The sequence below is a fragment of the Pogona vitticeps genome, chromosome 2 (assembly GCF_051106095.1).
Source record: "Pogona vitticeps strain Pit_001003342236 chromosome 2, PviZW2.1, whole genome shotgun sequence".
In the NCBI taxonomy this organism is placed as follows: domain Eukaryota; kingdom Metazoa; phylum Chordata; class Lepidosauria; order Squamata; family Agamidae; genus Pogona; species Pogona vitticeps.
In genome coordinates, this window is record NC_135784.1 from 184,424,380 (window position 1) to 184,440,318 (window position 15,939).

The 15,939-nt window shown below is 42.8% G+C and overlaps 1 protein-coding gene across 4 annotated transcripts in view; it reads left to right on the forward strand.

The window, feature by feature from the left end:
- LOC110078017 (tetratricopeptide repeat protein 39A) overlaps positions 1-15,203 on the forward strand; it is a 34,409-nt gene extending 19,206 nt beyond the window's left edge. For all 4 annotated transcript variants that reach the window (XM_072991566.2, XM_078386627.1, XM_072991568.2 and 1 more), the window contains 9 exons: positions 359-426; positions 4,932-4,991; positions 6,130-6,291; positions 7,685-7,776; positions 7,965-8,085; positions 8,985-9,096; positions 10,263-10,377; positions 10,775-10,891; positions 12,389-15,203. In XM_072991566.2, coding sequence (XP_072847667.2) covers positions 359-426; positions 4,932-4,991; positions 6,130-6,291; positions 7,685-7,776; positions 7,965-8,085; positions 8,985-9,096; positions 10,263-10,377; positions 10,775-10,891; positions 12,389-12,506 — 965 coding nt within the window. In that variant the 3' untranslated portion in view covers positions 12,507-15,203. The remainder of the gene's footprint in view (positions 1-358; positions 427-4,931; positions 4,992-6,129; positions 6,292-7,684; positions 7,777-7,964; positions 8,086-8,984; positions 9,097-10,262; positions 10,378-10,774; positions 10,892-12,388) is intronic.
- Positions 15,204-15,939: the final 736 nt, after the last annotated feature.

The window sequence follows — 15,939 nt, forward strand, 5'->3', positions numbered from 1 at the left end:
ATGTCAGTTTCATAGGTAGAGCAAGACAGAAAATGGGACTGAGGTGTTTCCTCCTTTGAGACCTCCTTGTTCTAATCCAAGCTCTGAGGAACAGAATATATTCCAGGAATCTTGACAACTGGTTCCCTGGCTTAGGGTAAGAGGTGGCTTGACAGCTCAGTTGACCCAGGAAGGCACTGTATTCAGGGCTGCCTGTGTAGTCCTCAGAGAGCACCCTCAGCACCCTTCTGGATCACTGCAAGAGCTCTGAGAACAAATCTTTTGGATGGCATGAAAAAGCCGTTGGGGCATCAACATGAATGAATGATCTAGTGGGGAAAGCAGCTTTAATCTTTTGCACCTTCTGTGTTCCTCCCAGGGATCGGGGAAGATGATTTCACAGAGGCTGAGGCCCTGCTAAGTCCATACCTCTCTCGTTACCCTCAGGTAAAGTCAGAGTTTAGTAATAATTCATAAATTATAATTGGTTGATTCATGACTTTCTTTGCTTGCAGGCCACAAAGTCAGTCATTTAACATTTTAAACACCCATTAATCCTCACTGTACCCTCTGCCTAAAGGGCTGCAAGCTAAGCAATTACTCCTTCATTATTCAAGGTTTATTTCGTATGCTGATTCCTCTGGTGACTCATGCCAGTCCAGGACTGAAAGGTGTCAGTTAGCAGAGGAGGGACTTCTTGTGGATTAAGGCTGGGGAGCTGGGTTTAAATTTCACTTAGGTAGAATTTTGAAATACATGAACTACATTATGATGTGCATGTATACAACATATTTGAGACACTTTTCTTGCTGTAGCCTCTTTTTGATTCGTTGAAAGCTGATTGCTACTATTTAGAAATAGCTGGTTCTTGTCTCCTGAACATACCTGACATACAGTTTTATTCATGTTATATTTTAAAGGTACAGTACTAGAAATCTTTCCATCTGCTAGAATGGAATGCAGTTCTTTTAATGATGATGCCTATCCCCTGCCCATTTCTTTTATTTTAAAAGTGCAGCACATGTCTGGTCAAAAATATGCCGCCCTCCCCAAGTTCAATGGGTCTTCATTCTAGGAACAGTGGGTAGCGCTCCTCAGCCTTCATTTCTGGGCAGCCCATTTTTTCCACCTGATTCAGCAGAACAGTATGCACATTTCTGAGATGCCATTTGCACAGGTAGCCTAATCATCATCATCATCATCATCATCATCATCATCATCATCATCATCATCATCATCATCATCATCATCATCATCATCATCATCATCATGTGTTGTCAAGTGAATTTCAGCTTTACAGCAACCCTTTTCTAGAGTATTCCAGGTAGAGAATACTCAGAAGTTATTTACCATTCCCTTCTTCTGGGGAATGGGATTCTGCACCTTGCCCAAGGCCACACAGGCTGGCTCTACTCACAGGAGGCACCATGGGGGAATCAAACTCCCCAATCTCTAGCTCCACAGCCAGATACCGAAACCACTGAGCTCCCCTGCCCGCCCCCTATTTAGAACCAGAATATGAACAAAGCTTAGAAAAACAAATTCAGGTGCATGATAATAAGAGGACATTACCTCAGTGCTAGTGAGAGTGAAGAGGTATTTGAGAACATGATTAACTATTAATGTTGGCACCATGTGGTGTCTTCACTGCTGGTAACTGTCAAGATCTTTGTTCACTTGAGTTCATGTTAGGTCATGGGTTTAAATTTTTAAATAGAAATCTATAAATTGTTTAACATAATGCTAAAAGGAACGTGTATATCCTGTACATCCGTTCCTTTGCACACCCAGCCTAAACAGGACCAAAGGGAGCTTGGAGAAACAACCACCATGGTCTGTCTGTACCAGTAAGGAAGACACTAACTTTGTACACACAGAGAATGCAAATTCAAAATGCTCTCAGAAGCTTAACTTTATTTCATCAGGCTTACAGTGCAAGACTATGGGATTTTAAACATAGTTTCTTTTAAATACAATTTTTACTTCCACATCAGTGTACATTTGTATGTGTGTTTGTGTGCATTTGTGTGTGTGTGTGTGTGTGTACACTAAGAGACTGTATTAAGGGATTTGTAGTCCATCAGAAGAAATGTGTCACATGACGTCTATTTTTTTAAAAATAAACGATTTCACACTGTAGCAATGAATTGACCTCCCATTTTCTAATTTTTAAGGTTTACAACATGCATTACAAAACTGGCATTCCAAGAACGAGGTGTGGAGACTCTTAGTGTGCTGCCTTAAAGGATGCTGGGGGTCCTTTGCCTGCCACCTGGGCTGTTGCGTCCTCTTCTAGAGAGACTTCCCAGGAGCTGAGCAGTAGAACTGCTTCCCTCCCATTCCCAGCAATGAACAATCAGGATGTTCCTCCTTTGTTCAGCAAATGAGTCCAGTGTCTGGATCATAGTGGGCCTGAGAAGGAATGCCCCTCTTACCTTTTGGGGTAGCTCCTTTTGTTGGCAATTTTAGGAGGCTAAAGGGGCCCCAGATAGGCTAAATCTGAAAGGCTGAGCTAGTGTTTTCTTTTTCATTTTGAGGAATAGTTTACCATATTTTTCCATGTATAAAACAACCCCTTTTCCTTAAATAATTACCGTATTTTTCCGTGTACACGACCCCCCAATGTATAAAACGACCCCCTAATTTTGACCCTTGATGGAGGCGGAGGAGCAGTTAATGGGCAACTGTTCCTCCACCTCGGTCTCCTGCTGCCTCCACTGCTCACCCGATCATCTTCTCCAGTGCAACTGCCAGGGCTCACCTCCAGCTCACCTTGCCACCTTGTCCCCTGCCCTAAGGAGACGATCGCTGGAGAGGTGATCCAGCAGTGGCGGCTGCAGGAAGAGGCGCCCGAGCGCTTGTTTGCCTCTGCCTCCTGCTGCCTCTACCACCGGGGGGGGGACAAGGTGGTGACGTGAGCTGAGCCCGTGAGTCCCACTGGAGATGATGATCAGGCAGGCAGGGGAGGCAGCAGCAAGAGGCGCCCGAGCACATGTGAATGCTCCTTTGCCTCTGTTTCCGCCTGCTGCTGCTGCTACTGCTGCTGCCTCAGCCACTGGAGGGGACAAGCCATGAAGCGGAGGTGGCAGCAAGAGGTGCCCGAGCATGCGCGCTACTAGCTCCTTCCATGTATAAAACAACCCTCAAATTTTCCTCTAATTATTTTAAGAAAAAGTGTTGTTTTATACATGGAAAAATACAGTAGACAAAAATTTGAGGGTCGTTTTATACATGGAAGCCAGCGCTTTTCCCTGCCTTTTGCGACGCCCTTTGATCCCTCTTTTCCCTTCCTTTTGCTTAGCTCCGTGGCTTAGTAAAAGGAAGAGAAAAGCAGGGATCAAATTTTCTAATTTGGGGTTAGAAAAGGGAGGGGTTGTCTTATACATTGGGTCGTCTTATAAATGGGAAAATATGGTACCTTCTTACCCTCTGTTGTGTTCTAAGCATGGAAGGAAGTGGCAGAACGGACGGTATCATTTCAGACAGCAGGTGAAGGAATCCCAGTTTTTAAAACATTCTCCTCTTTGTAAATATCTTTCTGTAAATAGAAACCTAGCAGAACAGAGAAAGGGGGATGGACTGAATAGAACCTTTGTCCATGATCTGCTGGTTTTATTCTTGAGAGGAGTTTGTGAATTTTTAGTTTTCCTGAGGGATGATTCAAGAAAGGCTACCGACAAATTTTCAAGCCTCTGCCACCCATCTATGCCCAGACTAGACCCTGGAGAAGTTACTCATTTTGTACCGCAAACCACACAATCTTCCAGCTGGCACAACTCCTAGCCATGCTAATGGGGGAAGAGTTATGGGTGAAGAAGTCCCCCGAAAAAGTAACATTCTGAGCTGTGGCCCAGAATGGAAGCCTTGTTGGGGGAGAAGGGCAGCATTCCTTGGAGGTTTTCTTCCTTGCTAGAAGCCTTTGAAGAAGCCTCGTGGTGCAGTGGTCAAAGTGCTGCACTGCAGCCAAACTCTGTTCACAATCTGGGGTTCAATCCCAGGTAGTAGGCTCAAGGTTCACTCAGACTTCCATCCTTCTGAGATTAGTAAACTTACTTAGCTCAAGGCCAAGTATAGCCTTCATATTAACTTATAAACTGTCCAGAGAGTGCTTGAAGCACTATGTGGCTGTATACAAGCATCATGCTTTTTTCTTTATTATTATTATTATTATTATTATTATTATTATTATTATTATTATTATTATTATTATTATTATTATTATTATTATTATTATTATTATTATTATTATTATTATTATTATTATTATTATTATTATTTTGCTTTCCAGTGTCTGGTCTCCCCCTGTCTCGGCTTCTCATTTTTCCCATTAAAAGGAAATATATTCCTCCTCCTTTTCACATGCATTTTTGTGTGTGTTTTTCCCTGGTAGACACATTTGTGTTTTTTTTTAAATCCATATTTTATTTGGCAAATAGCGTTGCAAAATTCTGAGAAGTATGGTTACCAAACAGCCACTGAATTCTGGTTTGCATATGGTCTGTGAAGTATGAATTTGGTAAATTCATATTGGAATGTTGACCTGGAGAAAATTTTCCCCCAGTGTGGTGGGGTTCTGAAACGCTAAGCCAAGTTCCTCTTCCCTCACTTTTGACAAAGTTGCTGGGGCTTTTGGCAAAGTTTTTGCTCTGTGTTTTTGACATGCATTGCTTCTCCACACACCTTTGGAGTTGGAGAGCAAGAAGAAGAATCCGAGCCAGAAGTGAGGGAGTTCCCTAAAAGTTCTTCAGAAGTTCTAGAAGCAATTTCCTTCAGAAAAAGTGACACATCTTGGAAGGCCCCGGGAAACATATATTGATGCAGCCGACCTTTTTCCTTTTGGTTCTGGGCAAATGGGTCCCGAGTTGGGTTACTGTACATGTGACATGGTTGAGCATCAGTATTCTGGATGATTGCACCTCTGTGCCTGACCTTCCTTTCCTTGTATTTTGCAGAGTGCCATTTTCTTGTTCTTTGCTGGGAGGATAGAGGAGATCAAAGGAAATATCAATGAGGTGAGAGGCTTTCTCGAAGCAAGATGACCTCAGCTAGTTCTTTCCCTGCATCCCTTTCCGAGTCTTTGTGGACCTGAAACAATGTTAATGTAATGATTTGTGGTTTGTTTGTTTTTTTAATGTTGACTGGTACAGCAGAAAATTCTTAAGTGCTTTATTAAACTAATACAATAGAGCCATGGCGTTTACTGTTCTACTCAACGGCTAAAACTGCGTAGTGTAGATAATGACCTATGTGGAATGTGTCTGCCTCTCTCTCTTGACAATTATAGTAAGAGCAGCTACGTTTCTGCACTTGTGCGGGACATTGCACTGAGTCAGCATGCTGAGAATCAAGCTGTTTAATGAAGTTTATGTAAAATAACATGGTTGTGGGGCGATGCCTGAAGACAAGCAGTGCATGCCTGCCAAGAATGCAGAGGGTCCACCTCTAAAACATGGAGCTTCTCTGCCAGCCTTCCCCAACACTGAGCAGTCTGGAAAGGTTGGGACTACAACTCTCATCATACGGAATTAATGTGGAAGTGCTGGCCATGGGTAATGGTGAATGTAGTCCAAACCCCTCTATTGGGGGGAGTGGGTTGGAGAAGGCTATTCTTTATTTTTTTTTATCACAGCCATCTTCTTGGCACCTCCCATTCTTTCTCTGTTTGAGCCATACCCATAGCCACTGCTTCTGACTGAGGCAGGAGAGAAAATACAGATACTGCCCTGAAATTTTGGAAAAACCTCATACCGGTACAGAACAAAGCATTTAATTGTCCCTTCAGAAACTGTGCATTGAAGAGAAGTAAGCGTATAATATCTGTTTGCATATACTTAGCCCACTGAGATTACACATTTTGTGTCAGAATTCTTTTTAAAAGTGGGATATCTACTGGTTTCAGAGATTTCAACAGCCTTTCCCCCAGCATTTTCAGCCATATGTTCACAATAATAAAAATTAGATGCATGCTTCTTAAAACAAAGGGAGAAAAAAAGAAGCATCCCCTAAGATTTTCAGGAAACTGAGTTTGCTGACATTAATTGTGGTTCTCCTTCAGGAAAAGCACGAGAACCGGCTGCCAGTAGGATAGTTCTTATTCCATGCATCTTTTCCATGGGATCACTGACACTTGGTCTGCTTATCTCTGCTCAGGCGATCAAGAAGTTTGAGGAGGGCTGTTCGGTCCAGCAGGCCTGGAAGCAGTTTCACCATATGTGCTACTGGGAGTTGATGTGGTGCTTTGCTTACAAAGGAATGTGGAAGATGGCTTACTTCTATGCAGACCTGCTGAGCAAGGAGAACCGTTGGTCCAAGGTGGGGGATGTGATTATGGCCAGGAGACTAGTGAGCCGCCTGTGTGGGTTTTTGGAGAAAGGGGAGGTTCTTAAACATGAATAACAGGGCATCCTTTGAGCCAGGCCTCAGTCCTGGAAGACAAGTAGAGCCCCAAAGCCAGCTAACACCTGGTTCAGGTGTTGCAGCCCTCAGCTGGACTCTCTGGCAACTTCAGTTTGTGACATTTACAATACACCTGGGAAATGTATCCTCTTTGTCAAGCATCTCCCGGGAGTATTTCCTCTTAAACTTCTGTACATCATGGACCTAACACCAACTTGCCCATAGTTGTGCCTTATACCTGAGATTTTATCCCAGCATTTTCTAGGATAATACACTAGGTCCCCTTGCTGATGGAGAACTGAGGCAGAGGCCCACTGTGACCTAAGACCCACCCAGGTTCAATGTCTAAGGGTCAGCTCTTTGATTTCTGAGACCACGTATACACTTTCCATTCCCCTTACCCCTAGTTTGGAGGAAAGCACTTCTGAGCATATATGTGGAGTACTTCACATCAGTCACTACAGCATCTTTCCTACAATTATGCAACTTTTAAGCATGTCTGAGCCCTTGAATCTTCTTCCTTTGCACTTCCTACGTGTGCCTCCCCTATTACTGAGTCCCCTTGAATTCTCAATTTGTTGAGTTATGGCTTCAGCTGAAGGGCCTTTAATTTCAAACTCTGTTGTCTTCGCTCCATTTCCAACAGAAGCGTTCCACATTGTGGTTTCCTTAAAACGATTTTGGGAATCATGGGGGATTCCCCCCTTCTGATATGTTTGTGTGATGTAAAAATAATACAGTGGTGCCTCGCTTAACGAGGATAAACCGTTTCAGCGAAATCGCTGTAGAACGAAATCCTCGTTAAGTGAAATAAAAAAGCCCATTGAAACGCATTGAAAACCCTTCAATGCGTTCCAATGTGATGAAAACTCACTGTCCAGCGAAGATCCTCCATAGGGGCGGCCATTTTCGCTGCCTGTAAAGTGAGGAATCCATCCTAGAAAACAGTGGGGGCCCATTTTGTACACCCGACGGCCATTTTGAAACCCGATGATCAACTGTTTTTAGATCGTCGTAATGTGAAAATTGGTTCCCGAAGCAGGGAACCGATCATCGTGAAGCGGATTTTTCCCATTTAAACCATCGTTTTGCAATCGTCAAGTGATTTCCTCATTAAGCGAGGGAATCGTTAAGCGAGGCACGACTATAATTTAAAAAATAGAACACAACCCAGAAGCGGCACATAAATAATGCACTTGTTTGCAATTAATAAGAGTACTAGTAGCAAGTTACTCCAGAAAGGTAATAAGTAACATACCACTTTTTCAAGATAATATTCCACATTCTAGCGCTTGTTCTCTTTCTGCAGGCAATGTATGTGTACATGAAAGCTGCCTTCCTGAGCATGCTTCCACCAGAGGAGCCACGTCCTTTTGGGGAGGAAGAAGTTGAGCTTTTTCGGTGAGAAACCCACTTGCTCCAGGAACGTGGGGGAGAGATTCAAGTAGGGGGAGTCAGCCCGAGGGAAGGACAAGGTGGACTGAGCAAATGCCTCAGACTCTCTTCAGCTTCCATGTAGCTTCTGTGCGTGTGGCTGGCACGTGCCAGGTAAATTTGCCCTAAGTCTCTCCCTTGTCTTTGCTTTACAGGCAGGTCCCCTCTTTCAAGCAGAAGATTGCAGGGAAGTCTCCACCCACAGAGAAGTTTGCCATCCGTAAAGCGAGACGCTACAAAGGCAGCGAACACATCCCCTTACCTGTACCAGCCCTGGTAAGGAAATTTGGGTCCCTACTAGAAATATCTTCCTTCCATAAAATCATGTAGTTAGCATATTTTCAGAGCTTCCCACATCTGGGAAACATACATCCACCTTCATTCTCTCATTTGTGTCTGCTTGGTCATGCACCAAAAGAAGGGCATGCAAGTCTGAAGTCAGGGTGGTGGAATGTTTAAAGTCTTTGGGAGTGGGAGAGCCGTGCTCAGCCTCTGCTGGACTCTGCTTAGGAATCGGAGGAGCTGCAGTCCCAAAACACAAAAATGCACACTTCTAGATGGAACTCGTTAAGACAGTCTCTCTCAACTCAAGGCCAACTAGATTGTGATTTTCTAGCTTTAGCAGGAACAGGGCTTAACGTGAGCCATATTTTGAAACCAAGCTTAGATGTCTGGTGCCTGCGAAGGAGAAATCACGAGTGATTCTGTGCACAAGAGGAATGCTTTTACCCAAACCTGGTGCAATTTCAGCTGGCCTCTCGTGCAATCTAGAATCATTTCCCCATTTAGCCAGCTGTTATGAGATCCCCATAATGATTTCCTTCCCAAAACACCACAGATGTTTTTTTCTCTTGGAAGTGCGATGTGTGTGGTGGTGGTGGTGGTGGTAGGGAAACAGCAGCTGGAGGAAATGGTTAGTGGGAGATGAAGGCCGTGCCCAGTTTGGATTGGGGATTTGAACAGTTCCTTTTCCTTCAAAATAAAAGAAACTTTACTTTGAAAAAAAATAGAGGCCAGTCTTTTTTTTTTTACAGTGTGACAAAATATGAGGTTTTTCCCATTTTTGGGGGGGAGGCCAGGAACCAAGTTGTCTGGGAACTAGTCCCAGATGTATTGCAGCTCACAGACATGCCTCTTCACATGTATGTACTCAATTCTCTGTCCTTTTATTCCAGGAGATGATGTATATGTGGAATGGATTCACAGTCCTGGGGAAACGGAAAGAACTGTTAGAAGGGACTCTGGACACCCTGAACCAGGCTGAAAAGCAGTTAAAAGAGGCACCAGGTAAAACTGGTTCCATCAGCATTTGGAAACGGGCAGGGAGATACATCGTATACAAGGATGCTAAAAAGAACCTCCAGTTGGATTCCTCTGCTATATATTTTCTCTGTGAGTCACATGGGCTGCTGTTTCAGCACAGCATTTAGAGAAGTGCAGAATTGGAGCAGTGGTGCATACTGGGCCAAATGGACAGAAATTGAAGACCACGCTAAATCTCTAGGAAATAGCAAACCTCCCTGCTTTGTTTTCAGGTCTTTTGTTAAAACTGCCATCATGGTTTTAGAATAAATTCTTGGATACCATAAAATCTAGAAACCTATCCTTTTAACATAAAGGAACATATTGATCAAGTCTAAAATGTTAGAACAAAGTTACGCTTAACAGAAACCTTAGTACAGTGGTACCTCGCTAGACGATTGCCTCGTGGGACGAAAAACCCGCAAGACGATTGGTTTTTGCGATCACTATGGTGCCTCGCAAGACTTTTTTTCTATGACTGTGCTTCGCAAGACTTTTTTTTTTAGACCGATGCTTCGCAATACTTTTTTTTTAGACCATTGCTTTGCAAGACTTTTTTTTAAAGACCGATGCATAGGGAACCTCGCAAGATGATTTTTTCCCAAGACGACGATTTTTGCGGAACGAATTAAAATTGTCTTGCGAGGCACCACTGTAAGCCGTACCTGGAGCTTATTTTACTGGAGGGGGGGGTAGTGGCACCAAAAATTTCTGTGCGAGTGCTTTTGTTGTGTTCTGTTTCTGACTTGCTTTCACCAGGAGTTGCTCTTTTGCCTAACAGCCACACTTGAGGCATGTTATGGATGGGCAGGAAGTTCATAAGTGGGAAAGAGCCTGGGTTCTCGGTCTAAATGTGAAGTTAGCAAAAGGCTGGGGAACTGGTGGCCATTCAGATGTTGTGCAATCATCAGCACCAGCCAGCATGACCAGCATGGTTGGTATGACAAGAGTTGTAGCCCAACAGGTGGAAGGCCACAAGTTCCCTGTCCTGGGTAAGGGCAAAAAACCATTTGCCACATCAGCAGTGGGGATGAGTACTTTACCAACTACCCAGTAACAATGAGTGAAAGCAAACCAGGGCAGTAACTGTGTAGCCTGGCTCACCTCTCCCTTGTTTTCTTCCCGTCCCCCTGCTCCCCAAATGCCTCCAGCCAGTGAGTACCAGGTAGATGACCAGTGTCTGCTGCTGCTTCTCAAAGGCCTAGTCCTCAAGCACTTGCACAGTTCGGCCGAGGCGGAGGCCTGCTTCAGCGCTGTCTATAGCAGGTGAGGTGCCTGAACCCCAGTCTCGTGGGAGAGAAGATTCTCTACCAATTTTACCTAAGCTGATTAAATTTCTGTAATATTCCTACTGAAAATATGGAAATGGCCAAGGTTGCAGGATGGGGGCGGAGAAGAGAGATGTTTCCTCTTTATGTCTCACAAAGACTTATTCCTTCGGAAGAAACCTTGAATGGGTTAAACCCCAAATAACAGAAAGGAGCAACAGTTCAGTGTATTATACAAATGACAACCCTATCTTCATATTCAACAGCTCAAGTACTTGTGTCAGTTGACTTCCCTTACCCCCTGTCTCCTCTGATCCCAACACAAAGATCAGATAGATCTCCAGCTGAAAAACAGCCTTTCTTTCTCATTTGCATGTTTGCCTGCCTGTCTACAGTGAAAAGAGAATCCGGTATGATCACTACCTGGTACCTAATGCTCTACTAGAATTGAGCCTGCTGTACATTGCAAAAGGCCACAACGATGAGGCTGTGCAGCTGCTCCGCAAAGCAAAGTAAGTGAACAGCTGGCTTGTCCAGCCATGGTTTACTTGAAAGAAGAGGGGGAAACTTACCCAGAAGTTCCTGTTACCCTGTAATACAGTAGTGTTTGAAAAGATACATTAACTCTACAGAAAATATGAATGAATCTTCTGTATGAGATAGGTTTCTGATCTAACCAGTAAAGCTGTGTTCTGGCCAATAAGTTCTAAGAACTAGTAAGCTTGCAACTGCCTTCTGAGTCTGACCATTGGTCTTCTATGACATAGGATTGGTTTGCAGAATTTAAAACCTTCCTTTCTTGAAATAACATCTCCCACAATCAGCGCAGGGTAGAAACACAACAATGGGAGTTAGGAAACCATTAGGGAAGTACAAGTTATGGACCCCTGATTTGTGTGAATTGGATATCCTGTTTCCTCAAAAATAAGACCTAACCTAACATAAGCCCTAGTATGATTTTTCAAGATGCTCGTAATATAAGCCCTACCCTCCAAAATAAGCCCCAGTCAAGTGAAACCCCACCGTCTACCCTTGTGTAGCAACCAGAAGAAGATGACATGAATGTATTTGAATAAATGTAGATAGTTGTACATGGAAAAAAAATACAACATCCCCTGAAAATAAGCCCCCACTGCGTTTTTGGAGCAAAAATTAATATAAGACCCTGTCTTATTTTCGGGGAAACATGATATGTTGTGTTCTGATAGAATATTTTCATAAAATCTAAAGCTGGTTTTTTGCATTGAATGGTATGATACCAGAAGGTAATGGACAAGTAACTGCAGGTCAGACTAGATATGAATAAAACATATTCTCTAACATTAATCTGTCCCCTCCACCTCTGTATTGAGACTTGCAAATTAAGGCCAGGTTTACCTTTTAGTGACCAATCACAACCCCACCCCCACAAAATGTAAGATGTATAGGTAAAGAATAACATATGGTATGACAGTCAGGCATATTTCACCACTGGAAGGAACATCTTGGCAAAAAAAAACCCCAAACCAATAAACTTTAATTTCTCCCTGATAGTGAGAGGTAGCTAATTCAAGGCTATACATTCTTCTGATACTAAAATGGCACAGGCTACTGATGTTGTAAAACTGTATTTTAATTGGTTGCTATACTCCATAGTTACTAGAATTTAGTTGTTTTAAGAGCTCGCTTCCATTCCAGTTGTACAATTTGGAACTCTTGTTGTGAAGGAGTTTGAAAATACTTCCAGTATTTTCTAATTAACTGCTGTGAGAGAGATCTGAAGCAAGACTTTATGGGACTGAAGGGATGTAGCAGTTTGGCAGCTAGCAGAAAGTGAAGGTTTTTTGTTTTTTTTAAGAGCAAAGCGATGTTACTTGCAAAATTTAAACAGACTGTAGGATTTGTCTTTCTTTGGTGCGTTACCAAGGTAATTTAACCCAAATTGTGCACGTTTTTAAAAAATGTTGAGTAGAATGCACAGAGTCCTGTTCTATGCGATATGATAGCTTTCCAATGTTTCTCTTCAACAGGAATAATTACAAGAATTATTCAATGGAGTCAAGAACACTATTCCGGATCCATGCTGCATTATCCAAACTCAAGGCCAGCCAGGAAGAAAATGGTACAGATGGAGCCAGCCCTTCCTAGGAGATTGAAAAGGCAGACTGTTGTTCTTAGGAGCACCTGGACCAAAGGGAGAACCTGCCAGAGCACTGGGGCTTGAGACGTTGACTCCTTCTTTGCTGGGTTATGGTGTTGCCATCAGCTGTACCAGTTGACTATCCATCCAGTGCTTGGTATGAGGGACTGGATGGACTTTTCTTATCCAGATTGTGGCTCCCAAGACCAGGGAGAAGTTTAGGAAATATTGCTTTCTAATGAAGGAAACCGAAAGCAGCAGCTCATCTTGATTAATCAGTCCCCTCTCTCAGGGTCCTACAAATGAGGGCTAGATTCTCTTTAGAATCCTCCAGTAATCTAATCATATAATCATTTGGAAATAGCTTGATACCTCTAGTTTCCTATTGCGTACTGATGGCAATTCCTTGTCCGTTTCCCCTTTGAATCGCCGCTTCTTAACTCAAGAAGCCATGAAGTACACCAGGTGGCTCTTCTTCTTGCACTGAAGTTCAAGCTAAGAGTGCCAGTAAGTTAACAGAATCCGCTTGGGCTGGCAATTGTGCATATCTCAAGTGGCTCAAGCTACTCTCTGCTGCAGCCTTCCTTTTTTTCCAAAAGTGCAAAGAGGGTTTTGAGAGAAAAATGTAACTGGTCTGTACCCATTAAAAGACCAAATCATCTCGCTATTGGGTATAGAAGCTGGGGGTGCATGCAGGTGATCTTGGCACAGGCTTGTAAAGCAGGAAAGGATGGATTGCCCTTGTTATACATGCAGGTGGGTAATTTTAAAGCCAAATGAGTGAAACCACCTCAGGTAGTATTGGGGCCTAGATTCGTCAGAAGCAGTTGCAGGACAACTGTGAATTGACCTCTTCTGTCATTCTCATCACGAATCAGCACTGCTGTGAACATGCACGGCTGATGGATGTGGTATCTGAAAATATTCCTCTCAGTTTGGTTCTGGATCAGTCTCTATGAATGAGTTCTCCAGATTCATTGGGGCAGGCAAACACCATACATAAATGGTCTGCCTTGTGCTGAGCGACTGTTCTTTTGTAACAGCAACAGATTGGGTGCTTGTGCTGGGAAGCCGTTGCCATACATTTTACTCAGGGCTGATGTCTAGAGATGTGTTTAAATCCATGTGAGGATGCTCCAATTAGGTCTGTGTGATTTAACAGCGTTCACTTGGAGACTACTTACATTGTAAATATTTTATAAATTTGTGTGCATAGCGTATGGCCAGGAGTGTAGTTGCAAATTCAGTAGCGCAAGGTCTCTTCATGAGACTTACATAATACTTTTCATGTGAATGCCCCTTTCCTTCCTGAGTGTGCATGCACACACATTTGTACACTTCAAATTACAATGTAGCTGCAAGTACAGTGAGGAAGAAGCTGCCATCCAGAAACCAGCCCCTCACTTCTTCTTGCACGGCTTGTGAAATGCATACACACACAAAGGGAGCTAGATGGGAGAGGAGGAGAGAAGCCAAGTTTTCCAAGAAGTCTGATGAGTTGCAGGAGGGTTTCTTTTATGGATTTTAGTTGTCACCTTGCACGTACAGTATACACAATGATAGAGGTGCAGAAAACCAAGCAGCACCTAAGCCATGCTAATCAGGCAGGCAAGTGAAAGGACCAGTTCGCTTCCTTCATCTTCAACAGAGTGGTGGAAGAAGATCCCTTTCCACCTGAAGGAAAAAGGAGGGGACTATATCCATATGAAATTTAAGTTTTGTAGGAAGGAACACAAGCTGGTAGCTACCTGAGGGGAAAAGGTGGAGGGGATGACCTGACAATTGGGTGCTTCAGTGTGGGATAACAGGACTACACCACCAGATATGGCAGAAATGCACAAAAGGGGCAAAGCTTACCACCTTAGTCTGATTCCAGTTGTTAATCCTTATTAAGTATACTTTACAACAACCTTTGCTAGAAAAGGATGCAGTAGCCATCACTAATCCACACTTACTTTGCTGCTTTCATCTCTTTGCCTACCTTAGTCCATCTCCTCCTAAGCAGACTCAACAGTGCAAAATGGCAGACCTAATAAAATCAAGGGCGGAATGAAGGACTAAGGAGAAGCCTGGGGTTGACTAGCTGGTCCTCAACGTGTTCTAGCATAAAAGCTTACTTTTTCTCTTTGTAATTTTCTGAAGGCCTTTCCTCAATATATGACTTTTTGCAGTATCTGCTATTTTTGGTAGTGTACATGAATCCATTCGTAAGTATCAGCTTGATAAGTCACATTGGTTTTAGGTTCTCCTCTATGTACAGTATAATATGTCCTCTGCAACTTGTCAAAGCTAATTTTAACTGAACAAATAGAATTCATTACTTCCTGCTAAGTTAGAACAGATTACAAGGAAGGGAACACTGCCATAACTTAAAACCTACTGCAAAGTAAATGTGTCTATGGATGCATATGGCACAGAAGCAGCCAAGCTATAGTCCAATGGACATTAGTCATCTTGTACTTGGAGGCTTACAGGGAAAAATACAATGCTATGCTAAGGAGGAAGACAGCTGTGAGGATTTCCAGCAAAGGCAGAAGGATGGAAGGACTGGTGATGTGCCACACTGCCTCCATTTAAATGAAAACAGACCTACCTCATCTGTGTTTAGATTAAAGTGCTAATTATAGGTATGGCCTTAGCTTAGTTGCTCTCTAACTTGTGCGGATTCTGCAGAACCTTTTCATAAATGCATCTTAAGCTCTTTGTATGTATGTCCATCCTTTTTCTTCATGTACTGCAACACAGGCTAGAAAGTGCCTCTCCTCCACACTTCAGACTACCCACATGATCAAGAACTCACTCCATCTGAACATAGTTCTAAACTAATGGTTCCATAAGAATATCACTGCAAATATTTCAGTTAATGAGAGGTGGCAAAATAGTTGATTTCTGACCTCTCATACTGTCACTTCCCTAAAGACAAATATTTTAATAAACTCCACCTTCCATTAAATGTATTTTGTAGTATATCCCTAGTAAAATACTGGGAGACAGTTCATGCAGTGGGAAAACTGAAGCCTATGGATCTGTTTTGCAATCTGAAATTAAAAGGTTAACACAGACTGAAATGGAGACACTATGCAAGACTAATCTGAAATAAGAGAAGTCCAACTCTCATATATTGAAGGGCTTCAGACATAGTTCGTGTTACAACCTGATTATTGATATGAAGTGGTTATTACCCAATGCTTAGAACCACCACTACAAATTAAATTCCATTCCATGCCATGCCACATTAGCAAGAACTCTCTCCTATTGCCTAAGCTCCAGTATACCTCCCAGAAGGAAATACAAATGCATGTTAAAATGCTGGTGCCACTAGAAAAGATGATGAAAGGCTGCAGCTCTTTAAAAAACAAAGATGTTCTCTAAATATATTATAGTTTGGTCTTTTTTCTTAAGTAATGGTCTTCCTTGCAACATTGGTGATTTTCATTTCAT